This window comes from Limanda limanda, chromosome 18, assembly GCF_963576545.1.
Source record: "Limanda limanda chromosome 18, fLimLim1.1, whole genome shotgun sequence".
In the NCBI taxonomy this organism is placed as follows: domain Eukaryota; kingdom Metazoa; phylum Chordata; class Actinopteri; order Pleuronectiformes; family Pleuronectidae; genus Limanda; species Limanda limanda.
In genome coordinates this window covers 4,161,393-4,188,830 of record NC_083653.1, presented here as the reverse complement: position 1 = coordinate 4,188,830, position 27,438 = coordinate 4,161,393, and the positions used below count along the sequence as shown (strand labels likewise).

Here is a 27,438-nt window from a genome sequence, read left to right as displayed (position 1 = left end):
CGGACGGGAGGATGAGGACGTGGACGTCGGTCTGTGGCGGATCTTACCGGCGGATTGAAACCAGGACGACGCGACTGGGGGAATCCGGATTGTGACTGGGAATCCGGATTGTGACTGGGAATCCGGATTGTGACTGGGAATCCGGATTGTGTGTTTTCATCTGGAATCTGGACGCGGAGCCGGGGAACCGCAATGGAGCATCGGTGCTCGTCTGCTTTCAGACAATAAGCAAAGAAAATTATCCTTTTAGAAACCGTGGCATCCCTTCGTGTGCACCGGGGCTTGTGTTGTTCTGTTGTGTCGCTATTTCCCACAGTGAATTTGTTATTAATGATTCAGAAATCAATGGTTACACAAGTCAGGCGCAGACAGGAGCACATCCAGGCCAATTAAAGGCTCAGAGAAGCCTGTTTTTTTTTTTTTGTCAATGAGAGTAGCTTGATATAGATTCGTTTTTTTATTGAAATTAGTCAGAGAGCAGTCATGTCAAAGACTAAGAGCAGCGAGTCGGTGAAAGTGGTGGTTCGATGCCGGCCCTTGAACCGGAAGGAGGAGTCCCACGGTCCTGCAGGGGGCATCGTGCAGATGGACCTGGGTCTGGGACAGGTGATCCTCAGGAACCCTCGAGCACCGGTCAGCGAGCCCCAGAAGACCTTCACGTTCGATGGGGTTTATGATGCGAGCTCCAAACAGCGAGACCTGTACGACGAGAGCGTGAGGCCGCTGATCGACTCGGTGCTGGAAGGGTTCAACGGCACCATCTTTGCGTACGGGCAAACCGGAACTGGAAAGACATACACTATGCAGGGGGCATGGAGGGACCCGGAGAAGCGGGGGGTGATCCCCAACGCTTTTGACCACATCTTCACACACATCTCCCGCTCGCAGTCCGACAGGCAGTACCTGGTACGGGCGTCCTACCTGGAGATCTACCTCGAGGAGGTTCGGGATCTCCTCGATCCCAACCATGACACCGCCAGAGCCCTGGAGCTCAGAGAGAGTCCAGACACCGGAGTGTACGTCCGAGATCTCACCTCGTGTGTCTGCAAGAGCATCAAGGAGATCGAGGAGGTGATGAACGTGGGCAACCAGGCGAGGGCGGTGGCGGCGACAGACATGAACGAGTACTCGTCCCGGTCCCATGCCTTGTTCCTGATCACGGTGGAGTGCAGCCAGCCTGGACCAGATGGGAGAAAGCACATTCGAGTTGGTCGCCTCAACCTGGTGGATCTGGCTGGCAGCGAGCGCCAAGCCAAGACCGGCGTCCAGGGCGAGCGCCTGAAAGAAGCCGCCAAGATCAACCTGTCCCTGTCGGCCCTGGGGAATGTGATCTCAGCACTGGCAGATGGACGCAGCGGCCATGTGCCTTACCGGGACTCCAAGCTCACCAGGCTGTTGCAAGACTCTTTAGGTGGGAATGCTAAGACGGTCATGGTCGCCACCTTAGGCCCCGCCCCCCAGCACTACGACGAGACCCTCACCACCCTCCGCTACGCCAACCGAGCCAAGAACATCCAGAACCAGCCGAGGGTCAACGAGGACCCCAAGGACGCTCTGCTGCGCGAGTTCCAGACGGAGATCGCTCGCCTCCGGGCCCAGCTCAACCACAGGAAGTGGAGCAGCAAGCAGAAGAAGGAGCAGGTGGAGGGCGAGAGCTGGGAGAGAGACGAGGACGAGGAGACGGAGGGCGAGGACGAGGAGCTGGAGGTGGAGAAGGACGCGGAGGAATACGTGAAGCTGCAGGAGCAGCGGCTGGAGAGGGAGAAGGAGGCCATCAGAGATGATCGCTTCATGTTGGCCGAGGAGAAGCAGAAGCTGCTGGGAGAGAACCAGAGGATGATGGGGGATCTGAGGAAGGAGCAGGAAGCCACCGAGCAGCTGACCGCCAAGTACAAGGTGAGAGGTCAAACCTGGGACCAGTCACAGGTGGTTTCCATCCTTTCTGTCTTTGTCCCTCAACCCCTTTTGGACAAAAATTGATGATTTATGAATTATCCAACACATCAGATAAATATCGACAAGCACCTATGACAGCTTCCCAAAGTTACATCTTCATTTGTCTTGTTTTATCAAATATTCATTTGTCAACAGTACAAAAGCCAAAGATATTCAGTTGACGATCATAGATGGCAAAAATCAAGTCCATTTGAAAAGCTGGAACTCAAAAATGCATCGATTATCTTCCTGCTCATTCACCAATTGTTTTATTGATGAGTCGACTTTTGTTCACAAATGCAACAAAATCAAAAACTGAATTTGCTGCCACTCCAATTCAAACATCTCCATAACAAGAGCAGTGGAGGCTCATGGGTATCGTAGTATTTAAACCTCATGGTTTACAACCTGGTTTATCAGAATGGTAGAAGAAATAATGACTCAAACATTGGAGATCGTTGCATTAACCATTAGAGCTGCATGATTTTATGTTCAGTGAAACTAGACCTCTGCTACAAGGTCTGTTAGAAGCTGCTCTGGAGCTTTTGATTCATGGATCTTCTTCAGCAGGCAAAGGATTGACTGCAGTTGTTTACATTTCTGTTTTTGAACATTTTAAGGACCACACACAGACACAAACACACACACACACACACCAATAGAGGTGTAATTAGACATGGAGCTCCAGGGGTTACTGTCCATAATGTCACTTAATAACAGCTCATCAGATTATCACACATGATAATCCCGTGGACCGCATGTCCCTAATCTGACTCCTTCGAATAAGTACAGTGTGTGTGTGTGTGTGTGTGTATGCGTGTGTGTGTGTTAATCCAACTGATTGTGAACTTTTGGGGCCGATAGTTGAGCGTCTCTGTGCTTCTTGGAATAAAATTTCTCACAGTACACATGTACCATATATACAGTAGTGGTGGGGGAAAAAATGTATTCTGTTCAGTATCGATACTGTAGCACAAAGTATTGCAATATATATATTTTTTTTAATACTTTATTTACAATTATATATGTAACAGCCCCTGGCTGGCAAAGCATGACGAGGAGAGTTTCAGAGTTTAAAAGATACCTAGTGTGTATGTGGAAAGGATGTTCTCCACTGCAGGAGATATAGTAACGGCCCAGAGGAACTTTAACATCTGAGCATGTTGACCAACTCCTTTTTCTGAACAAAAATGCCAATATTCCCAAATGAATTTAACATTTTGGGTCATGACCTTGCAGCCAACTGGACTGGACTCTAGTAGGACACATTTTTTTGTTTTTCTCAATTTGATTGAAGCTCTAGGTTACTCTTATTTATATGATTATTCTCAGGTTTATGTTACTCTATTATGTCTGCTTGATGTTACTGTATTGTATTTAAATAATTGTAAGTTATGTGCTGGGAGCTCAGTGTTCATGTGAGAGGTCTCCTATTCAGAAAATAATTACAAAGGTCCTGTGTCCTGAATGTTGCAGGACAAAGTTTTTGCACTACCCTTTCTTAGTTTTTGCACTTCAGTTAATGTGTAGAAGACAATGTTGTTCACAGAATTAAATGTGACATTTGAAGTGAGTTGAGCAGTCTTATTTTCCTCATTTTTTGTAACGCCTTTGAATAATATGGGGGACATGAATCGCAATATATCGCAGAATCGAATCGCAATACTTGCAGTATCGCAATATATCGCAGAATCGCAATACTATTGAATCGTGGCCCAAATATCGCAATACTATTGAATCGTCACATTTTTGCCAATTCCCACCCCTAATATACAGTCACTGGTGGTTCCAGTCACTGGTCCAGTGTGAGTCTTTGTCCTTGTTGTCCTTGTCCCACAGTGTGTTCAGGTGTCTCACATGTCCAGACCGGAGCTGTGGTCACTGTAGCTTAAAATGTCAGCTCTCCTTTCACCCTTCTTCAAACACGCCAACACCAAGCCTCCAATCAGAGGCTCCGAGTCTGACCTGCATTCATTACTTGCTCTGATTCCTGTGCACATCCAGTCAATAAGTCGCCCGTGCAGAAACACTGCAGTCTGTATGAAACTGGAGCTGTGGCCGGGACCGTCCAGCACGAGAGATCTCAGGATCAGTTTACTGAGCAGCAGTGAGCAGCCTCGGGGAGATTTTTATTTTCAGCTTCACGTCTGTAGGAGCAATAGAAAGTGACAAGTTGACGCGTTGCACTTTTCAATCTGAGTATTTTTAGAGCAATAAAATCTTGTTCTGTACATGTTTTGCTTTTATCCACTTGCCCCTGAACCCACCTCAGTGATTTAACATCTTCCAGAGCAGAGGTGTGGGTGTGATGCATTCAGGTGTGGGTGAAAACCAGTCTGTGTAGGTGGAGAGAGCGACAGCAGCAAGAGTCCTGGAATAACACAGAGAGATTTTACAGGAACATTGAATGTGTCAAAACACAAAATGTGCTTTGACTTAATTACCTTCGGATCTGCTGAAGCTGTTTCCAGAGGAGAAACTGATCCTTTACCACTTGATGTACAAAAAGATGTATGTTTTCTATACAGTCAAACTGAATTATCACCTAATCACTTCCACGTGTTGGTATCAAACATTAGTTAACAGTAAGCTCCTACTATTTACATTTTATTGACTGAAAACTTTATTTAAAATACTTTATAATTTGAGCAGATACCAGTTCTTTTACTTTTACATTATTTTTCGCTACAGAAATTTGAATCAATGGTATATTCTTTTGTGAGTTTGCCTCTTTCCTTCGCTGTAGGTTATTTAAAAGTCAAAAAATTCCCCAAAACAGGCCGAACTGGAAGTGACAGAGTGCTCATGCTGCACTTGTTTCTCTCGCTCGTCTCTTTAAAAGCAGCGTAAGCACATGTTCATCGCTGCCTAGGATGTGGCTCATTGTCTTTGTGAGTGAAGTCTGGGAAAGTCCCACGAGACGGAGCTGATGTATATCCTGATCCTGAGTGTGAGGCTGCTCATGTTGCTTCTCCCTGACTGGGCAGCTGCGGAGTGATGTCAGCACAGAGAATCAACTGAGCTGCTCCTCCTTTGATCCATCAGCTTCTTGCTGGTGGTCTCAAAGGAAATCTGGGCGACCTCAAAGAGATGTTTTTCATGTGAGGAACAGATTCACTTGTTTGGTCCGAGACGCTTGATTTCTTCAAATTTGGGACAAAAATTCACTTTTACTCAAAGATGATTTGATTCGATGGTAAAAGGGCAAAGGTCAAGGTGACCTCAAAAATACCTTTTCTGCCTTCTGCACATATTACCTTAGGAACGGCTCAAGAGAGAATCCATTAGAATCTGGCACAATTCAAAAATATGGATAAATAAGCTATAAAGTAAACAGTCCATGGTAAAGAGTTAACAGTAATGGACTACAGGGCTTAAACATGAAAACAAATTATATAATAGATAAACAAATAAGGTTTTTTGAAGCCAAACTAAACTCACAGTCAGGTTCAGCAGGAGGTTTAGCTTCCCCCTGATTGGCTGGTGAGATATTAACCCACCAACCACAGAATATGGCCTGAGGGGTCCATTTTTCTTTCTGTGCTCCCGACCAATCAAAGAGAGGTCTCCAGGCAGAGAGGGAGAGAGAGCGAGAGAGAGAGGGAGAGGGAGAGGGAGAAAGAGAGAGAGAGGAAGAGAGAGGGAGAGAGAGAGAGAGAGAGAGAGAGAGAGAGAGAGAGAGAGAGAGAGAGAGAGAAAGAGAGAGGGAACTGGCTGAAAACATCAGTGGAAATTAGCTACAAAAATAACCAATTATAGATAATATCAGAAAGGAAAGCAATTAAATCCGTTCCTCTGTCGTCTCACTCACACACACACACATACACACACACACACACGCACACACACACAAACACACACTCAACACATGTAAGTAGGTCATAAATTGGCCTTATGAAGCTGTTTGGTCAGCTGATGTTAGTTAGGGATCCGGCCTCTAAGGTACAAAGCTCTGTCTGTGGATCAAACCGTAACGTTGGTGGAACCGTGTCATGTTCTCTGCTCTGACACCAGAGCAGAGAACATGAGAAACTGGTGAAACATGGGAAACTGGTGAAGTCCAGAGTCCAGTTGGCCTCGTGAATCAACCATTCACACCATCATGGGTTTGACTTTGCCACCTCCCTGTTTGCTTCATTTCTCTTACGCTGTTATTTATGAAAAAAGTGAGGTAGATCATCGCCTACGATCTCCGATGGAACGGCAATCCCTTCTTCTGCAGTGATCCCAGAAGTAACCCCAGGGTAAACTAACCTCATCCAGTGTGGTTAAGTGTTTGTTGTTCAAATCCAGAAGTTCTATTCCAAATTGGAATCTGCTGATCCCAAATCCAATCTTGTACGTTTTCTATATTTACTTACATGCAGATTAAATATTGAAAAAACAGCTGTAGCTACTAAATCTGTAGTAATTTAACTTCAGTCTCTCACTTGAGTAGTTTTATCTTTAACACTGTGGCCGTATTTAGCATCTTTTAACTGTAGTGCTGTTATGAAACAGGTCCCAGTGCAGTGGCTGTTGAGAGCTTCATCCTGAGCAGCAGCTCCACTGTGGACTATTCTTAGATCCACTTTTCTGGGTCAAACTTTCTTCTTTCTCACATCTCTCACATTAGTGATGTCTTTATTTCTGTAGGTCCTGAAAAACGATGATATAAACACAACTCTTAAAAACATGCTTCTATTTCATGCTCCTAGAGACTCAAGTCAAGGCTTTCTATTCCACCTGCCATCAAACATCTTCTGAAAAAACAAGGTTTCAATCATATTACAAGACTTTCAGAATTTCAGGTTCCAGATCTGTATTGGCCTCTCGGTCGGTACCTGTTGTTTCTTTGTATTTATAGTTATTCATAATAAAGTGTATGCTAAAACTGAAAATATCCACATTTAATTACATTATTTTGGGCTAAAATTTCGGAATTTCTTTTACTTGCAACATCATTATTAAAATTGGCCATCAAAAACCTCAGATGGTCAGGCTCGAGTAATTGCGTTGAGAAATGTTTATACAAATTTGGATCAAAGTGGCAACAGGGGAATTACAGGACAGACGACCCTAATAAACTGAGACTAATGGCAGGATGCCCAGGTGAAGCCCGGGTCGGGACACACTGGCTTGTTTCTCTCCGGTGGGTTTGATCTGATGATTGTTTGGTAAAAATCCTGAAATAGAAGTTGCACCGTCAGCGAGCTGAAGAGGGGGGGGGGGGGGGGGACGGACAGAAGTTTACAGCTTCAGCTTTAATGCAACTTCTCTTCTTTACACCGTCGGCTGCAGGAGGTTCTCTTACATCCTGCCGGCCGAGGTCCAGCCAATCACAGCGCATGTCTAACAACAATGCCCACGGCCTCATAGGAAAGATTGGCAGTGTTACACACATACACACATACACACACACACACACACACAAGCATGGCTTTATGAGTAAAATGTCTGTTTCCTGTTTATACAGTCGCCTTCCTGTCTAATTAAAGGCAAAAGAAAGCCTGGACAGAGGGTGGAGTGTGTGTTCTGTGTGTGTGTGTGTTGTGTGTTATGTGTGGGAGTGTGTGTGTGTGTTGTGTGTTGTGTGTGGGAGTGTGTAAGTGTGTGTGTGTGTGTGTGTGTGTGTGTGTGTGTGTGTGTGTGTGTGTGTGTGTGTGTGTGTGTGTGTGTGTGCTGATAAACAGAAAAGAGCTCATCTCTGCTCTCCATCTTTCAGCATGGAGGACTGCCTCACTGAAATATTGATGAATCGACTGTGTTCGTCCTTGTGTGTTTTTCGTGTGTGTAGGTACGTTTGTGTTAGTGCGTTTGTGTGTGTGCGTGTGCGTTTGGGTTCTCCTGAAGCTGTGGGATCGGTGGAGAAAGCAGACACACAAGCCCATTAATGCATCTTATGTTTGAGTTACTGTATTTTCTGTTTTACAGAGTGTTTTACTTTCAATTAAAAATGTATTGAAGATGAAATTAATCGTTATTAGTTGTTTGACGATAGTTTTTTGGAGGTTTTCTTAAAAATGACGCAGTTCCTTCATAGAAGAAGACAAACAAAAACAGAAATATCAGCACATGAACATTAAATATTAAACATGTGTTTGTGTTGCAGGGAACACATAGTAAACATACTTTGTATTGGACGGAAACAAGATTTAATACTTTGCTAATGTGACGACTGCAGCCCTTATAAAATATACACCACAATTATCGAATGAATAATTTATTACTTTTTATATACGCTGTGTAAAACGAGTTAAAAACAAACCTCCCACGGCCTTTTCATCTTAAAGGAATCGTTTCAGTTCAGACATTTTCCTGAAATGTTCCAGAGTGTCTCTATGTGAGAATGCAAACCTCTGAGTGAGGACATCTGACTGTTGTTGAGACGTCGGACAATCTCCAGGTCTCAAGGCTCCATTATGCTTCTATGTATCCGTGTCGCGGAGAGGGACGCACGGGTACCAGGAAGTCTTTTTGATTTTTGCTTCTCCGGCGACCGTCCGTCTGAAAACAATTCACCGCCAAACAGTAGGTGGCGCAACGGAAGACAAGCTCAGAGAAGCCTACCCCATTTCTGGGAAGAAGAAGTCCACGTGTGTTTATTTACCTCGTAGACGGGTTGAAAAGGTGCTCGTACCTCCGGACCTCCTCCACTAGAAGCTCTTCAATGTTGCTATCCATATTCGTATTGTAGTTGTGCTTGGATTTTACCGTGGCCGTCTTACGACATACGGAAGAAAACCGGAAGCAAACCGGAAGTTTGAGGTCCGGAAATGTGAAATACGAATTCTCCGAATTTAACACGAACAGTTAGAAAAATCAGAGGTGCACGAAAAGCTCTCCGAGGCGCTCGGAGAGGGCGTTCCACGGCAGATAGGGCGGTCCTATCTGTCCGTGTCCGTCAAAACGCAGAAGCATAAAGGAGCCTTCAGTGTCTCTAAGTGCGATGTGGAGGCGTCTGGACCCGAGGTGGTGGAGGACGTGTCTCCTCTGACTCGAGGTGGTTGAGGACGTGTCTCCTCTGACTCGAGGTGGTGGAGGACGTGTCTCCTCTGACTCGAGGTGGTGGAGGACGTGTCTCTTCTGACTCGAGGTGGTGGAGGACGTGTCTCTTCTGACCCGAGGTGGTTGAGGACGTGTCTCCTCTGACTCGAGGTGTTGGAGTACGTGTCTCTTCTGACTCGAGGTGGTGGAGGACGTGTCTCCTCTGACTCGAGGTGGTGGAGGACGTGTCTCCTCTGACCCCGAGGGGGTTGAGGACGTGTCTCCTCTGACTCGAGGTGGTTGAGGACGTGTCTCTTCTGACTCGAGGTGGTTGAGGACGTGTCTCCTCTGACTCGAGGTGGTGGAGGACGTGTCTCCTCTGACCCCGAGGGGGTTGAGGACGTGTCTCCTCTGACTCGAGGTGGTTGAGGACGTGTCTCTTCTGACTCGAGGTGGTGGAGGACGTGTCTCCTCTGACTCGAGGTGGTGGAGGACGTGTCTCCTCTGACCCGAGGTGGTTGAGGACGTGTCTCTTCTGACTCGAGGTGGTTGAGGACGTGTCTCCTCTGACTCGAGGTGGTTGAGGACGTGTCTCCTCTGACCCCGAGGGGGTTGAGGACGTGTCTCCTCTGACTCGAGGTGGTTGAGGACGTGTCTCTTCTGACTCGAGGTGGTTGAGGACGTGTCTCCTCTGACTCGAGGTGGTGGAGGACGTGTCTCCTCTGACCCGAGGTGGTTGAGGACGTGTCTCCTCTGACTCGAGGTGGTTGAGGACGTGTCTCCTCTGACTCGAGGTGGTGGAGGACGTGTCTCCTCTGACTCGAGGTGGTTGAGGACATGTCTCCTCTGACTCAAGGTGGTTGAGGACATGTCTCCTCTGACTTGAGGTGGTGGAGGACGTGTCTCCTCTGACTTGAGGTGGTGGAGGACGTGTCTCCACTGACTCGAGGTGGTTGAGGACGTGTCTCTTCTGACTCGAGGTGGTTGAGGACGTGTCTCCTCCGACTCGAGGTGGTTGAGGACATGTCTCCTCTGACTTGAGGTGGTTGAGGACATGTCTCCTCTGACTTGAGGTGGTGGAGGACGTGTCTCCACTGACTCGAGGTGGTTGAGGACGTGTCTCTTCTGACTCGAGGTGGTTGAGGACGTGTCTCCTCCGACTCGAGGTGGTTGAGGACATGTCTCCTCTGACTCGAGGTGGTTGAGGACGTGTCTCCTCTGACTCGAGGTGGTTGAGGACGTGTCTCTTCTGACTCGAGGTGGTTGAGGACGTGTCTCCTCCGACTCGAGGTGGTTGAGGACATGTCTCCTCTGACTTGAGGTGGTGGAGGACGTGTCTCCTCTGACTCGAGGTGGTGGAGGACGTGTCTCTTCTGACTCGAGGTGGTGGAGGACGTGTCTCCTCTGACTCGAGGTGGTGGAGGACGTGTCTCCTCTGACCCGAGGCGTCTCCAGCTCCACACGACTAACGAGCAGTTTAACCTCTTGTGTGCTCATTAACACCCTGAGAGTCACCCAGGTCACATGACTCTGAGCTGATGACTCACTTGATGGTCACACCGTTGTGATCACGTGACTCACGGCGTCGAGCCGCCCGGGGACGGATCTCATGACTCCAGTGGAAGTGGCTCAATCTGTCTGAGGAAGGAGCTTCCACCAGTACTCACCAGTAGTTTTCTTAGTAGCAAACTGCTTCCTGTTCACACCAGTGCACGTGAATGGCCATGATTCTTTTTCATGTGTGTTAGTATGGAATGACAGAATATAGAGTTGACGACATTAAAGACGCTCAAAAGTGAAGTGAAATCATCTTGAACACCCCCTGGTGGCTGGCTGCAGTATAGGTCACCTCCTCCGTGTTAGTTTACCAAACAAAAAACATTTTTCTTAAAGATGGTTTCTGTCATTTTAGTTAGTTCTTATCACAATGACGTTTGTTTTAAGTATTTTTTTGATGCTATAAAAATGGGAGGGGAAATGCCTTGATTGACAGCTGAGACACAGACTGACTCTTGATTGGTGTATCGGTGCAGTGACGCTAAATTCAGCTGCAATCTTGTAATAAGACCCAGCTGCGCTAATGGAAGGTAGAGAATCGTCTGTATAGTCGCCATTGTTGTTGTTGTTGTTTCTGGTGTATGCTCATTGCACACAACCCCAGTGAGCATGTGCGAAGCTAGCTGTGATGTCATCGATTTCCACACGCTACACGCTAAACTCTCTGTTTTAGTGACGTGTGGACGAGCGGCTCAAACACAAAGGAAACCGTCAGATGAGCAAACCGTTCACATTTGTGAGGACAGGATGTAAACAAGGATGTTCTCCATGTTGGCGGAATCAGGTGCAGGTGGATGATTGACAGCCAGGTGACATCTCCAGCCTCTTCTGAACCAGATCCTCGGAGCCGTCGTGACCTTTCTTCTCTTCGCTCTGTCGCCCGTCTTCTCCGCTTCCTTCTCTCGTCTTTGTTTCTGTCTCTTCCCAGCCAGCTCTCTGTCTCCCAGCCGCACACACACACAAGACCTGTTGTCGTCACATGGTATTTATAGCCCGCTCCCCGGCTCCCAGCGGGCCCCGGCCTCGCCGCCATTGGCTGGCCGCTGCACACGGGCCAGCTCGATACGCGGCGCTTCACATTATCTTCACTTTCCCGGCAGGAAGCGAGTCAGTCACAGCCAAAACTGTTTGAACACACACTTATGGGCAGATTATTCACACACTCGCACAAATATAGAAACCTGACACTCACACACAATGATGCACTCAGCACCTGCAGGAGAAGTGTAATGTGTTTATTAACGCTTCAGGGTTTTCTTCTACGTCTCGTCTTGCAGAATCCAAAGTGATTTGATTAAAGTGGAGTAAAGCATTTTTTAATGACGTGCATTAGAGCAGACGTGACTTCCTCTGAAACCAAAACACACACATGTTAGTGGACTTGAACTAAATACTTCTACTTTAGTATCTACGTGAACAAAACCATTTTATTTTCATGACTTTACATAGACGGGGAAGTATTATACTAGTAAATAAAACAAAAGATTGAACCAATAGCAGCGATAAATAATCATAAAAAACTCTTTATGCTCGTTCATGTCACTACAAAGCTCAACCGCAGCTGGTTTGATATTATACATTTATATAAATGTACAAATTTAAATTTAATGGTGATGATTCCATTGTTCTGCAGATAAATACAAATAAACTAAAACAATATGTTGTGGCCTTTCAAGCTCTGAAAGGTTTTTCTTTAATCAGAATCAAAACTGACTCAGAGTTAATGAGCTGCAGTTACAGGAAGGTTTCTAACGACCTGGTGACAGATTCAAATTTGCTGTGACCTTAAGAACAGTCAGGTGTGTGTGTGTTTGTGTGTGTGTGTGTGTGTGTGTGTGTGTGTGTGTGTGTGTGTGTGTGTGTCTAATGACTCAAATGACAAGTGAGTCGTCTCTCATGTGATTGTATTGAAGGTCACTTGGGCTCCTCACTGAGTCATCGCTCCTCCTCTTCCTCCTCTTCCTCCTCTTCCTCCTCTTCCTCCTCTTCCTCCTCTTCCTCCTCTTTTGTCGTCTTTTATTTGAACATTAGAGAACATGACAGTGTTGTTATAACTTTAAACTCAGATTTGCTTCTATAGAACTGTTGCCAGTCTGTGTTATTTAGTTTAACAGAAAACTCAGTGACACAGTTTGAGGTTTGTATTCTGTTTTGAGCTTTTTTTAACCTAGAAAATGTATTATCATGAAACCCCCCCCCCCCCCCCCCCGGGGAGGAAGCTCAGTATAGAAGCTCAGTAGAAGTTGAGAGATGCAGCAGGATAATGATCATGAACGTTAAAATAAATGTACGACAGAAGGAGACAATCAGCCTTTTGCACCAATCAGGGAGCAGATCAGTCGATACGCTGTGCAACCCACACCATTAATGTTTAATGAGCGTGTTCAATAAAGACACTAAAGAGGATAAACGAGAGTGTGTTATTAGCTTAAGCACATTGTGTTTGTCTGCTGCTGTGATTTAGATGAAGTTCAGGTTTTTAACCAGCCTGTCAAGAGCAAGAGACACGGGAGGAAATCCATGACATGAATCAGCCCTTTAATGAAAATGAAAGAATATGACAAAACACAAAGAGCAGCAGAGCTCACATACACACACACACACACACACACACACACACACACACACACACACACACACACACACACACACACACACACACACACAGAAACAAAGAGGCTTTCTGTAAAGACCTGCTGCAGACGCATCCACTCTGAAGGACTCCACTGTACTCTGTGTGTGTGTGTGTGTGTGTGTGTGTGTGTGTGTGTGTGTGTGTGTGTGTGTGTGTGTGTGTGTGTGTGTGTGTGTGTGTGTGTGTGTGTGTGTGTGTGTGTGTGTGTGTGTGTGTGTGTGTGTGGACTGTCCAGCCGATGGTGAACAATCGAGTGGACAGTGTGGTATGTACGTGTAATTGAGAATGTATAGGCAGCACACAGTTCACACACACACATGCTGTCTTTGTGCAGAGCGTCCAGAGACTGGAATGTGACCAGTAGAAAAAGGCCATGGACCCAGTTTGTTCCTCGGGCCCCTTTTTCCTTTTTTGTCTCTCGGTTACGTCCTCCTGCTTTTTACATTTTCTTGGTCTCTGCGTTTCCTTTGCGTCTCTTGTTCTTCGTCTCTCGTCTCTCGTCCTTTCTGCCCTCAGGACATGAGATCATTCATTCACAGATAAAGGCAGAATAGTGTGCATGTGCATGTGTGTGTGTGTCTTTGAATCTCCACAGTAACCAGAGATGCTTTAACCCAGAGGCATGATGAGTTAACACACATCGGCCCGTGTAATACATCTTACTTTATTTTTAAAAGTAAAGATAAGGCATTTTAAGTTTACACAGGGAGAAAAATGCACAATGCTTCAAAAAGATGTTCCAAACTTTGTATCTTGATAAACCCTCGTTTCTTGAGGTTTTTCATTTTAGGTGGAGAAAGAGAGTGCGTGTGATCCTGTGCTGCTGTTTGTTTGTTGTTATTTACAAATAGATGAGCTGGTTTTCTCCTCTGGGAATAACAGGAAGCTGAAGTGATTCATCTGTGATCCTCTCGCTGCTACGTTTCTGTGCATCTGTCAGAAAAAACGCAAAGGAAATGGCAAAAAATCAAACAAACAATTAATAATTGTTGCTTTTAAAGCAGATGTGTTTTTTAAGGGGCCAATACAGATACTAGATTGTAAAAAATATATATCGGTTGCTATATATGTAGGGAAACCTGTGGAGTTTCCACGTGTTTCAGCTCAGCGACTGGTGTCATCAGGTCGCTGCTGAGCTTCAGCTCCGTCTGCCTCATCAGCACAAAGTCTGCACTCACTGCAGCAGACACACACACACACACACACACACACACACACACACACACACACACACACACACACACACACAAAGACTTTACTGTTAAATGTCTTAGTGAACTTTGTTTGACCTCAAGAAGATTTGATTTCTCCTTTCATCTAATATCGTTTTGTGTTTCATTGTTTTGTTGATAGTTTGTAAAACATACAAATTGTTCAAATCTTTAAAAAAAAAAATTGAATACCAATTACCCGCATTTAAAAATGTACATTTGTTTTTAACTGTCATTAACTACACAATAGATCTTGTTCACATTTATAAGGAATATGTGTTTAAATATCTTTTCCCAGAGCGACTACATGTAAAAGGACACATTGCAGCTTTGTTTATTAATTATTAATCCAGATGTTGTTATGATATGTTTCCAGGCGATGGAGAGCAAGCTGCTGGTCGGAGGAAAGAACATCATGGATCACACCAACGAGCAGCAGAAGATGCTGGAGATGAAGCAGCAGGAGATCGCTGACCAGGTAACCCTGTGTCTGTGTGTTTCTCATAGGAGGAGATTATTATTATTATTACCAAGAGTTCTCTCCTTCTTTGTTGTTGTTTATGAACCTGAAGGTGACGTTTTGATGCTTTCAGACCCGCACAGAGAGGGAGATGCAGCAGCAGATGTTCGTCCAGGACGAGGAGACGGTGGAGCTCAGGGAGACGTTCACCTCTCTGCAGCAGGAGGTGGAGGCCAAGACCAAGAAACTCAAGAAGGTAAAATATCTGCAGCTGGATGGAAGACAATCCTGTGTGTGTTTACTATAGAAATACATGAGGAATGCACATGTATAGGCACAACAAGCTTCCACACACACACACACACACACACACACACACACACACACACACACACACACACACACACACACACACACACACACGCCTTCCTTTATTGTTTCCTAATGTGAGTATATCCCTCTTTTACCCCTGAACCCCTGAACTTTGACCTGGATCCTAATGACCCTCTGCCTCGGACTCTCACTTAAATCTCAGTACCTCAAGGTTTGTCCTGCCGTCCCCTCCTCTCTCCTGGACCTCTCCCTCCCTCCCTCCCTCCCTCCCTCCCTCCCTCCATTCCTCCCTCCCTCCGTCTGTCTGTGTGTACTTCACTCTCCGTCCATGCTTTCCACGCTGATCCTCTGAGCCCGTTTCCCCTCGCTCGTCAAATTTCTCAGGCTCTCTCAACATCGCACATCCTTCAATCCAAAAATCCTTCAGTGCAAAAACCCCTAAAACGACACATCCTGCTCCTCTCACTTCCCAACCCGTCGCACCGACCCTGCCGGCCGGACTAACCCCAGACAACCCCCGGTGTGAGTGTGGATGACCATGTGACTAACGCCACGTGTGTGCCTTCCACTCTTCTACCACTGCATGATGTCGCACCTCGGAGGAAAAGAAGGAGAATGAAACGTACAAATACAACATCACATACAAGCTTCTCATAGGTGAAAATGTCTGTTACTCAAATCCAATCTGATTTAAAGTGTATCGAGCTGCAGCGTCCTCTTTAGGACCAGGAAATCAGGATTAAACCACTTGTGTGAGGCCCATATATTCAGTCATGGGTGAGGTGAAAGAAGGATCGGTATGAAAGCTGCTGGAAAGAGGAGGAACGAGCTGTGAGGAGGGAGAGCTGCCATGTTTCCCTGCTCCCGCTGGCCCAACGTTTCTCCAGTCACCAGAGCCTCCAGTGCTGTTGCCACGGGCAACCAAGCGGCAGCGATTTGGAGACCGGTTCACCGGCGACATCTCTGGTCCTCACCCTTTCTGCTTGTCTCCCCCTCTCTCTCCCTCTCTCTCTCTCTCTCTCTCTCTCTCTCTCTCTCTCTCTCTCTCTCTCTCTCTCTCTCTCTCTCTCTCTCTCTCTCTCTCTCTCTCTCGCTCTCTCCTCCTAGCTGTACGCCAAGCTCCAGTGCATCAAGGCAGAGATCCAGGACGTGAACGACGAGCACGTGAGGAGCCGACAGGAGCTGGAGCAAACTCAGAACGAGCTCACCAGAGAGCTCAAGTTCAAGTGAGTCCAGCGACCAGCACATAGAACAAAGCCTAGTGATGTCATCACAGGCCTACAACGTGATTCAAGATTCAAGATTCAAAATTTTTATTGTCAAATGCACAGAGATAACATGAGACTTTTAAACTCCTCTGAACTGCAATAACTCCACCAAACCAGCACCCTGGAATATTTGCATATTTGCACCAGCACCATAATAAGCCTATTTGAATATTTGCACTACTGCACAAACTGAACATTCATCTGTGAAGATATATCTTTAGCTGTATATATTTTATTTTCTATTTTAATTTTTTGATATTCTATTTCATTGTTATTCTATTTTATTCTTTTTTATTCTATTTTATACTATTTCTATTTTTATTTGATCTTTTTGGGTTGTAATTACTGAGCATTGCTTAAAGAGAGTGTGTGACCCAAGCATTTCATTGACAGTGACTACTTCATGTTATCTCTGTGCATTTGACAATAAAAATCTTGAATCTTGAATCTTGAATCTTGAATCTTGAATCTTGAATCTTGAAGCAGTCGCTGGCAATGAAATACTTGGGTCACAGGCTCTCTTTAAGCAATGCTCACTAATTTCAACCAAAAAAATAAAATAGAAATAGAATACAATAGATAGAAAAGACTATCAATAAAATAGAATAAAATAGAATATCCCAATTTTAAAATAGAAAATAAAAAATATATATCTAAATTCACCTGTATATCGATTCTTGTGAAGAACGGTCAATGTGAACACGTTCCAGGGGTCTCGGGGGGGCACCGTTGAGCCATTTTGCGATGCCCATTGAAAATTCCTTCAGAATACGTAAATTTTCACCACTTTCTAACTTTCTGCAAATTTTGGTAAGAATTTGAGCATGGTAAAGCCCTCAAAAAGCCAATTATTTTGCCTGAATAATAATAATAATCCTTACAATTTCAATAGGGTCTCACCTGACCTTTGATGTCAGTGCTCGGGCCCTAAATATATATTTTTACAGATGAAGAGAAAAATAAAACAACAATAGTTCAATTTGTGCAGTAGTGCAAATATTCAAATATGCTTATTACGGTGCTGGTGCAAATATGCCAGGGTGCTGGTTTGGTGGAGTTATTGCAGTTCAGAGGAGTTTAAAAGTCTTATGGCCTGAAAGACAGAGGTCTTAGCTTTCTGGCACAAGCTTAAAAGTGCCTTTCCCAGATATTCATAAAATCCACCAGCGTCCTCTTCCTCATAACGTTTTCAAATGTCCAACTTGATGAAGATGTTCCTCCTGTAACCAGTGAGGAAGAGCTGACGCCTGCTGTGTTGCTCCTGCAGGTACCTGATCATAGAGAACTTCATTCCTCCAGAGGAGAAGAACAAGATCATGAACAGACTGACCTTCGACACCGAGGAGGACCAGTGGAAGTTCCAGCCCCTGGTTCCCGCTGAGAGGTCGGTTGGATTTAAATATCGGGGATTGGTGGCCAAACCTAACGAGCTCAGAATGGGGTCAAAGGTCCACGACCTCCTGACCTTTGTCACAAGTGTGGTCCTCTCAATATCGATTGTTTATCCTCAATTAACCGTTGTCCTTCACTGGAAGACTTTAAAATCCTTTATAACTATTTTACCTTTTGTAGAAACTGGTTCGATGTGACATCATTTATTTCTAATAGATTTTTGTTTTATTGATCCCTCCGCCCCCCCGCCTCTGTCTTCACTCAGTAAATCCTCTCAGATGAAGAAAAGGCCGTCGTCTGCAGTCGGATACAAACGACCCATCACCCAGTACGCCAGGGTTGCCATAGCGATGGGAGCCCACTCCAGATACAGGGTAGGTGTGTGTGTGTGTTGTGTAAATAAAGATGGACGACATGTCTCCACTTCCTTCAGCTATCCAGAGATGAAGCCATCTTGAGATTGAGGTCCCGTTGATAAACGTGCTCCACCAATCCCTCTGTCCCTCTGTCCCTCTGACCCTCTGTCCCTCTGTCCCTCTCTCCCTCTGTCCTCTCTCCCTCTGTCCCTCTGTCCCTCTCTCCCCTCTCTCCCTCTCTCCCTCTGTCCCTCTGACCCTCTGTGACGCTCTGTCACTCTCTCCCTCTCTCTCTCTGTCCCTCTGTCCCTCTGTTCCTCTGTCCCTCTCTCCCTCTGTCCCTCTCTCCCTCTGTCCCTCTGTCCCTCTGACCTTCTGACCTTCTGACCTTCTGACCTTCTGTCCCTCTGTCCCTCTGTCCCTCTGACCCTCTGATCCTCTGACCCTCTGTCCCACTGTCCCTCTGTCCCTCTCTCCCTCTATCCCTCTATCCCTCTGTCCCTCTCTCCCTCTCTCCCTCTGACCCTCTGTCTCTCTGTCCCTCTGTCCCTCTGTCCCTCTCTCCCTCTCTCCCTCTGACCCTCTGTCCCTCTCCCTCTCTCCCTCTGTCCCTCTGACCCTCTGACCCTCTGTCCCTCTGACCCTCTGTCCCTCTGTCCCTCTCTCCCTCTGTCCCTCTGTCCCTCTCTCCCTCTGACCCTCTGTCCCTCTCTCCCTCTCTCCCTCTGTCCCTCTGACCCTCTGACCCTCTGTCCCTCTGTCCCTCTGACCCTCTGTCCCTCTGTCCCTCTCTCCCTCTGTCCCTCTGTCCCTCTCTCCCTCTGACCCTCTGTCCCTCTCTCCCTCTCTCCCTCTGACCCTCTGTCCCTCTCTCCCTCTCTCCCTCTGTTCCTCTGACCCTCTGACCCTCTGACCCTCTGTCCCTCTGACCCTCTGTCCCTCTGTCCCTCTGACCCTCTGTCCCTCTGTCCCTCTCTCCCTCTGTCCCTCTGACCCTCTGTCCCTCTCTCCCTCTGTCCCTCCGTCCCTCTGTCCCTCTATCCCTCTATCCCTCTGTCCCTCTCTCCCTCTCTCCCTCTGACCCTCTGTTCCTCTGTCCCTCTGTCCCTCTGACCCTCTGTCCCTCTGTCCCTCTCTCCCTCTGTCCCTCTGTCCCTCTGTCCCTCTGTCCCTCTCTCCCTCTATCCCTCTGTCCCTCTCTCCCTCTATCCCTCTGACCCTCTGTCCCTCTGTCCCTCTCTCCCTCTGACCCTCTGTCCCTCTCTCCCTCTGACCCTCTGTCCCTCTCTCCCTCTCTCCCTCTGTCCCTCTGACCCTCTGACCCTCTGTCCCTCTGACCCTCTGTCCCTCTGTCCCTCTCTCCCTCTGTCCCTCTGTCCCTCTCTCCCTCTGACCCTCTGTCCCTCTCTCCCTCTCTCCCTCTGACCCTCTGTCCCTCTCTCCCTCTCTCCCTCTGTCCCTCTGACCCTCTGACCCTCTGTCCCTCTGACCCTCTGTCCCTCTGTCCCTCTGACCCTCTGTCCCTCTCTCCCTCTGTCCCTCTGACCCTCTGTCCCTCTCTCCCTCTGTCCCTCCGTCCCTCTGTCCCTCTCTCCCTCTATCCCTCTATCCCTCTGTCCCTCTCTCCCTCTCTCCCTCTCTCCCTCTGTCCCTCTGACCCTCTCTCCCTCTCTCTCTCTCTGTCCCTCTGTCCCTCTGACCCTCTGTCCCTCTCTCCCTCTGTCCCTCTCTCCCTCTCTCCCTCTGTCCCTCTCTCCCTCTGTCCCTCTCTCCCTCTGTCCCTCTGACCCTCTGACCCTCTGTCCCTCTCTCCCTCTGACCTTCTCTCCCTCTCTCCCTCTGTCCCTCTGTCCCTCTGTCTCTCTCTCTCTCTGTCCCTCTCTCCCTCTGTCCCTCTGTCCCTCTCTCCCTCTGTCCCTCTGTCCCTCTGTCTCTCTCTCTCTCTGTCCCTCTCTCCCTCTGTCCCTCTGTCCCTCTGTCCCTCTGTCCCTCTCTCCCTCTGTCCCTCTGTCCCTCTCTCCCTCTGTCCCTCTGTCCCTCTGACCTTCTGTCCCTCTCTCCCTCTGTCCCTCTGTCCCTCTGTCCCTCTGTCCCTCTCTCCCTCTGTCTCTCTGTCCCTCTCTCCCTCTGTCCCTCTGTCCCTCTGTCCCTCTGTCCCTCTGTCCCTCTCTCCCTCTCTCCCTCTGTCCCTCTGTCCCTCTGTCCCTCTGACCCTCTGTCCCTCTGTCCCTCTGTCCCTTTCTCCCTCTCTCTCTCTGTCCCTCTCTCCCTCTGTCCCTCTGACCTTCTGACCCTCTCTCCCTCTGTCCCTCTGTTCCTCTCTCCCTCTGTCCCTCTGTCCCTCTCTCCCTCCCTCCCTCTGTCCCTCTGTCCCTCTGTCCCTCTGACCCTCTGTCCCTCTGTCCCTCTGTCCCTTTCTCCCTCTCTCTCTCTGTCCCTCTCTCCCTCTGTCCCTCTGACCTTCTGACCCTCTCTCCCTCTCTCCCTCTGTCCCTCTCTCCCTCTGTCCCTCTGAGCCTCTGACCCTCTGTCCCTCTCTCCCTCTGTCCCTCTGTCCCTCTTCTGTCTCTCTCTCCCTCTGACCCTCTATCCCTCTGTCCCTCTCTCCCTCCCTCCCTCTGTCCCTCTGTCCCTCTGTCCCTCTCTCCCTCTATCCCTCTGTCCCTCTGTCCCTCTGTCCCTCTGTCTCTCTGACCTTCTGTCCCTCTGTCCCTCTGCTCAGGCTGAGAACATCATGTTCCTGGAGCTGGACATGACTCCTCCGAACACGGCCTCTCTGGAGCGCTCGAAGGACCCGAACCAAAGCACCTCCGGGGACAACTCGCCCACCAAGGAGAGGGGGGGCGTCCGCAAGTCTCGCTCATGGTGAGTCTAACCCCCCCCCCCTTTTACCAGAAGCAAGTTTGTAACGTAGTGGACGCATGTTGTGTTCTTTTGTACGCTAGGAAATATCTTTTACTGCTCATCCTGTATCCTATGGTTCTAAATGGTTTAGACTCCATGCATCTTTAAATGGGATTATTCAGGATTAGCCACACCCTCTCTACGTGGTCGTAATCTGAAGGTTTATCTTTTCCATTTTTCCTGTAATCTCACTGATGTGGGATGATCTCGTTAACCTGCGTCTACGCTCTGTGTGAAGACAGAAGATTTGAGCGAATCTGCAGGTTCATCCCACTTTTATAATTCTTCTCTCTCCCCTTTGCAGGTGTCAGACGCCGAAATCCATCAGTTCCTCCTCCTCTAACGTTTCCCTGGCGACGTGTCACGCTGCCACGCCCACAGCGGCACAGTAAAGCTTTGGTGAAGAGGCTTGTTTGTTTTTTTATCGTTAATTTATTGCATTCTTCTGCTTCCTCCTGCTGATTTTCCTCTGAAACATTTCTCAGCGAGGCCCACAGCTCGGATACAAGCACACGCTACGACCTCTGCCGAATCCCGAGAGGTCACGGACTTTAACGGGTCGCTAATAAAGAACTTTACTCCTGACGGGAAACTAAATTAACTCAGAAACTTCTATAAAACATCAGTTCCTCCTGTTCTACGGATGTAAAGACTTTCTCGTCCTTCGTCCCTGCATGTTTGGGACCGAGAGCCTTGGATTGTCTTTTAAAAAACGTCTGGCTGCAGAGTTGTTCTGCGCAGACTGGTGTGTGTGTGTATGAGTGTGTGTTGTGCATACGGGGATGTATGATTGTCTGTTTGTGTTTCTAATTGTGACCAGTTGAGATCTGAGAGCTCACAAACTGCTTGACTCCCCTGTAGAATATCAATCAGTGTAAATATATCATGTTTTATTTTCTTTCCTTCGAGGAGGTTTGGTCCGAATCCATCGTCGGTTCCCTTCAGATTGTTTATGTCTGTGTTGAGCACGTTAGAAAATATTGATATAACATATGAAATGTGCTGTGGTTGGTCAGAGGAGGGGCGTTGAAGCCTGGATGATGACCTTCATCTTTATACCCGTTGTCACTCATCATTCTTCTGTCCCTCCACGATGTCTCATAAATAAGAAATGCCTTCAAATAATAATCAGAAGAAAATTAAGATATTGGAGCATATTGCAGGTTTTTCCAAAAGTCCTTTAGATTAATTGAAGACGTGGGAGTGTCACAATTTAACAAACTGGCAGATTTGCTGTGAACTTTGTCTTCTCCCTATAATTCAGGACTTGTCTCCAGTGCATAGCCAGAGCCGCTGAATGTACTACTGTGGTTCCAGAGGCAGCGAGCAGTCACTCCATTGTTGTCTTCATGGAGGTGAAGAGGAGCAGACAGTGGGGGGGCACGGATCACCACTGTATTATTGATGCTTCGGATCCTGTTGCAAATGAACCCCCTGCAAAGTGCAAGACAGCACACCGTCGTCCTCCAGTCAAAGGACGTCTATTCCCCAATGAGATCGAAACTTCCACATCTCTGTTACGTGACATCATCGTCCTGTGTGTGTCTCAGAATCTGTTTTAACCCAAACATCATATCATTTATTATATGTGATAATATGACAGACATCGTGATTATGGCTGAATCACTTATTGGATGCACAAATTGTCAAAATCTGCCAGAAATGTTGGTGAAGTTTAAAAATTACTTGAGAAAAAAGTCCGAAACCCAAAGAAGTTTAAAAAAACCTGGAAACGCTTGGTTTTGGTTTAATTTATCACCAGATGCTGAGGGTTTGAAATGTTTATCTTCATGTATAATCCAGATTCAACTCAGCGTCGGACTATTCGTCAAATAAATAAATTTAAATAATGATATTCAAGCTAAAATATATTTAAAAAAAATTGTGTCTACGATACTGAAAACATCAAATTTTAACGTTTAAAACAGTAAATTATTTATCCGCACTGTGTCGCCTCTATTGTCAAATTAAATTATGTTCCTAATTGAGCTGAGGACAGTTTCTAATGTATAAACATTATTGTCATATTATTCAGTAAAAAAAATACATATATATATTATCCATGTACGTTTCCCATCTTTGTCAGGGCCGTGAAATATTGTACAAATGTGTGTGTGAGGACTGTGGGGGTGGGGCGGAGCCAGGCTGCTGCTGCTGGAAAGAGAGAGGGGGGGTGGATGGAGGGATGGATGGATGCAGGAATCCAGAGACAATCAGGAAGTGACTGTGGAGGAGCCTGTTTCCATGGTAACCTGCCGGCAAAGGGTGTTGGGATGGGGGAGATGTTGGGTCGCGTGGGTTGGGGGGGGGATTCTCTCTATATATGTATGTATGTATCATGGTGGGCCGGTGGGTCTGAAAAAAAATATAATAAAGACATTGTCACAGGTGCCTGCTGCTCCATCAGTCGTGTTTATAATTATAATAATAATACAAAGGTTGGTCAGCGGTTATGGAAATGATGTAAGTCTATATGGTGCGAGAATGAGAATGTGTGTGTGTGTGTGTGTGTGTGTGTGTTGAATCTACACATGTGAGGTGGTCGCCCAGAGCAACGATATTCAGATTTATTGAATCATCTCTGATTAGACTCATTAAAGATTGATTTATTCAACAGTGAGTGGAGTGAAGAGAGAGGGAGGAAGCAGCTCGGTGGAATTTAAAGATTCTTTGTGTGACACTCAGGTTTCAGAACTAGTTTTTACTCCTGAGAGCTTTTTTATCTTCAGTCTGTGGCTGAGAGGCAGCGTGAAGGTCAACAGGTTCCTGACTGGACGGAGGGCGCCCTCTGCTGGTGGAGGAGGAGAAGACAGCTGCCTTTGACTCTACAGGGAAATATAGTTTATCTGCTAGGACTACAAAAAGAGAAAAATACTGTATCGAACAGAAAATGTGTTTATTAATGTCTACATAACCCTATGTAGACATTAGGCACTTTGTATGTTTCCCTTTATTATTTAAGCAACTCCTCATTTGTTTTTCCATTGAGATAATTAGGCAAGAAAAGCTTAATTTGATATATGACATGAAACAATAGTTTTAAAGAAGCATATTTATTTTTTATGAAGCATATCAGAGACCTCTTTAAATAAAGAAATGTTTTTATTACATTTTATTGAAAGGTTTTACTCGTATTACAATTTCCACACATTCCTGACACTTTGACGTTGGATCTAACAGCGGATACAACATGACTGCACTACTTATACCAACATTCATCACCATGCATTAATACAACTGGACAACTTCTTTGCTGACATTGCATTTACTGCTCTCTGCTTTTACTGCTGTGTGATTTGAGCAGTGTACTTGGACAGAGGAACTTTGTAGAGCCGAGAGGGAAACTCACACCTGAGCTCCCGAGCAGGACTCAGGAAGGTCACGTTGGTCTTGTCCAGCCACGACAGGAAACCCCTCAGGTCGGCGTTGCAGTGGAATCGGTTCATTTTCAGGTCGAGGAAGCTGAGGGAGCGGAAGGCGCTGGGGTCGGGGGAGGCTATGAAGTTGTTGGAGAGGTCGAGCACTGCCAGGGTTCTGGGTAACACGTCCGGGTGGAGATACGTCAAGGAGTTGGAGGACAGGTCCATCTGGATTACTGAGGTGAGACCCTTGAAGATGCCTTGAGGAAGCGCCTGCAGAGCATTGGAGTTCAAGTCGAGAGCGATCACTTTACCGAGTTTGTCAAAGAGATTCAGACATTTGCCCTGAGCCCAGACCGACTGCAGGGAGCTCCTGTGGAGATCCAGGACCTGGAGTTCATTGGGACCAACCTGTGCACTGGGCACACACCACCTGATCGAGTTTCCTCCATAGGAGAGACGTTGCAGGCGTTTCAGCCGAGTCAAGAAGGTGTAAACATTCGCTAAGTCTGTGATTCTATTGTTCTTAACGTCCAAATGCACGACATTACTGGCAAACCTAGCGACACTCCTCATGGACGAGTGTGTCAACAGATTGTCACTCAACAGGAGATGATCTAGACGCGGTAAAGCTGCAGGGAAACCCAAGTCCCGCAGAGCGTTCCCGGTCAGATCCAACACTCGCAGCTCGGGAAGTCCACGGAACGCAGAGTGACCCAGCGCTCCGATGTGGTTGTGAGACAAGTCCAACACTCGCAGGTTCGACAGAGAAGCAAAAGTGTCCGAGTAGAGTTCCCCAAGCAGGTTGTGCGACAAGTTGAGTGAAGCCAAATGACCCTGAAGACCTTGGAAGGCATTCCTGTCGATCCGATTCACTCTGTTTTGGGAAAGGTCAATATTTACCACGTCCCTCAGTGGACGGAAAACCCCCGGCTGCAGAGCAAAGATCCTGTTTCTAGACAGATCCACAGTGAGGACCGAGCTGTTCCTCAGGCCGGAGAACGTGCTGTGGTCTGGATCGGGGAGGTTATTGAACGAAAAGCCTCGACCCATGTGTCCTGACAGCTTGAGGTGGGAGATCTTCGTCCCCTCTATGGCTCTGAAGAACTGTTTCGACATGTTCACGCTGAACCCGTTGTGGGACAGGTCCAGTGTCTCGAAGGACATTCCCCTGAAAGGGTTGCCACATCCCTGCCAGTCAAACCTGCCAGTAAACATCGCTTGGAGGCGAACAGAGTCCAAGTTGAAGACCTGGAAGTGCTTCCCCTGGAAACCCGCCAGATCTGATTCACACATTCTATCGATTGGGTTCAGTTTGAGATTCACATCTGTCAGGTGACTCATGTTGGAGAAGAACGCGGCAGGCTGGAGTCTCTTTATGCGGTTTCCAAAGAGGTCGAGGGTCTCCAAGGAGGACAGCGGCTGCAGGACCTGTCCCTTCAGTACGGACTCACTGAGCGAGCAGGAACCCAGGTGGAGCTTCTGCAAACCGGACAGTCCCACGAAGGCCCCGGGCTCCAGGCGCAGGTCGGCGTTGGAGTCGAGCAGCAGCTTCCTAAGGCGGCTCTGTCTGCTGAAGGCCTCATTTCGGATCACCAGCTTCACGCGCTGGCGTCCCAGGTCCAGCTCCTGCAGTCGCTCCAGGCCCGACAGGGAGCTGGAGTTCATCTCACCGATGCTGTTCATCTCTAGGAACAGGTGGGTGATGTGAGGAGGGAGAGCCGGAACCGAAACGAGGTTCTGGAAGGCGCAGTTTGCTACAGAGCCGACGATGAGGCACGATGGGAAACATCCTGGTATCTGCAAGCGGAAATTAAGAATGTAAATGAAGATACTTTGATTTAATGACAATCTTTTATTGAATTTCTTTATTCCTTTGCTTCAGTTTGAGTATTCTAGTTTAAAGACCTTTCAATAACACAATTGCACCAGATGAATCCAAATTTCCCTTTGCTCTGAGATGGTAAACATCAATATTAACCCCTTGTAGATGAATGTCGCAAATTCTCCTCAAACCCCATTCCGGTCTTTTTATCCCACTAATGCCTGATGGTGCAAATTCTACACATACCAAGAACGTATTGGAAGCACGCTGCCGCCATCTAGTGGTCGGAGTGGAAAATACATACTAGCCCCTTGGGACCGTGCAGCAAAGTTATTTTGAGGTATTAAGCTGTTTTTGAAATACTGTGTCGATTGAACAGCAATGATTGTACAGAAACATACATTGTTGTTCAATTTCAAGCAAAAGCAGCATCAATATAATAATCTACATACCAGAGACTGGAAAATTTGTCAAATTACAGTTATGCCTAATGCCGCTAATTTGCCTCATACCCTGAATTTATATCTATTGTATAGTATATATAGTATATTGTATATTTTTTAATATAATTGGAAATTAATTCAGGCAATAAGGGGTTAAATCATAAAAACATAATCTGATTTGGATTTATTTTCTCTATTTCAAGACATTTTACAGCTCTTCAAATCTAAATCTCATACATCATCCTGAATGTTAACTTACCTGCAGGAAAACCCCGATGGCAACGAGCTGAAGACACCTCATCTTCAAACAGCTTCCACTTGAAGCCTCAGGTAAACGTAGGATCTGGTCTCTGCTGCGTTTCAACCCGATCGCCTCTGCACCAGTTTCCCTCGGCCGTGCTTTTATCTGCTGTGCTTGCGTCACTGGAGCAGGACGCCATCGACCCTGCGGCACAAACATGACGCTGACCGGGACTTCCCTCTGCTTTTTATTTTGCAGATTCCAGATATACATGTCATGGGGAAGTACATTTACATGTTTGTGTTCTTTGGTTGCCATGTTTTCTATGTTTTTCTGTTGTGTACTGAGTTAACACTGGGTTGCACAACTGGATAAGAGGACTTGTGTGTAATATTGTACTTTTTTACTCCACCGCAGTCTTTTAAGTAAATAATGACTGCAGGATGTGTAGTCTACAGTATTTTTAATATCATTAAATACTGCAGTTCTTCATCCACTACTTCATTCTATATTTCAATGATAGATTAATGATTCATTGGCATAAAAGCATCAT

The 27,438-nt window shown here is 46.8% G+C and overlaps 1 protein-coding gene and 1 pseudogene across 1 annotated transcript; one reads left to right on the top strand and one right to left on the bottom strand.

The window, feature by feature from the left end:
- Positions 1-432: 432 nt before the first annotated feature.
- On the top strand, positions 433-21,409 carry LOC133024525 (kinesin-like protein KIF3C). The gene is made up of 8 exons (XM_061091663.1): positions 433-1,896; positions 14,681-14,782; positions 14,898-15,020; positions 16,205-16,323; positions 17,633-17,749; positions 18,023-18,131; positions 20,836-20,978; positions 21,322-21,409. The coding sequence occupies exons 1-8, from the start codon at positions 484-486 to the stop codon at positions 21,407-21,409; spliced, it is 2,214 nt and encodes a 737-aa protein (XP_060947646.1). The 5' UTR covers positions 433-483.
- Positions 21,410-24,054: 2,645 nt separating this feature from the next.
- Positions 24,055-27,181, bottom strand: LOC133024052 (toll-like receptor 5; annotated as a pseudogene).
- Between the last annotated feature and the right edge of the window lie 257 nt (positions 27,182-27,438).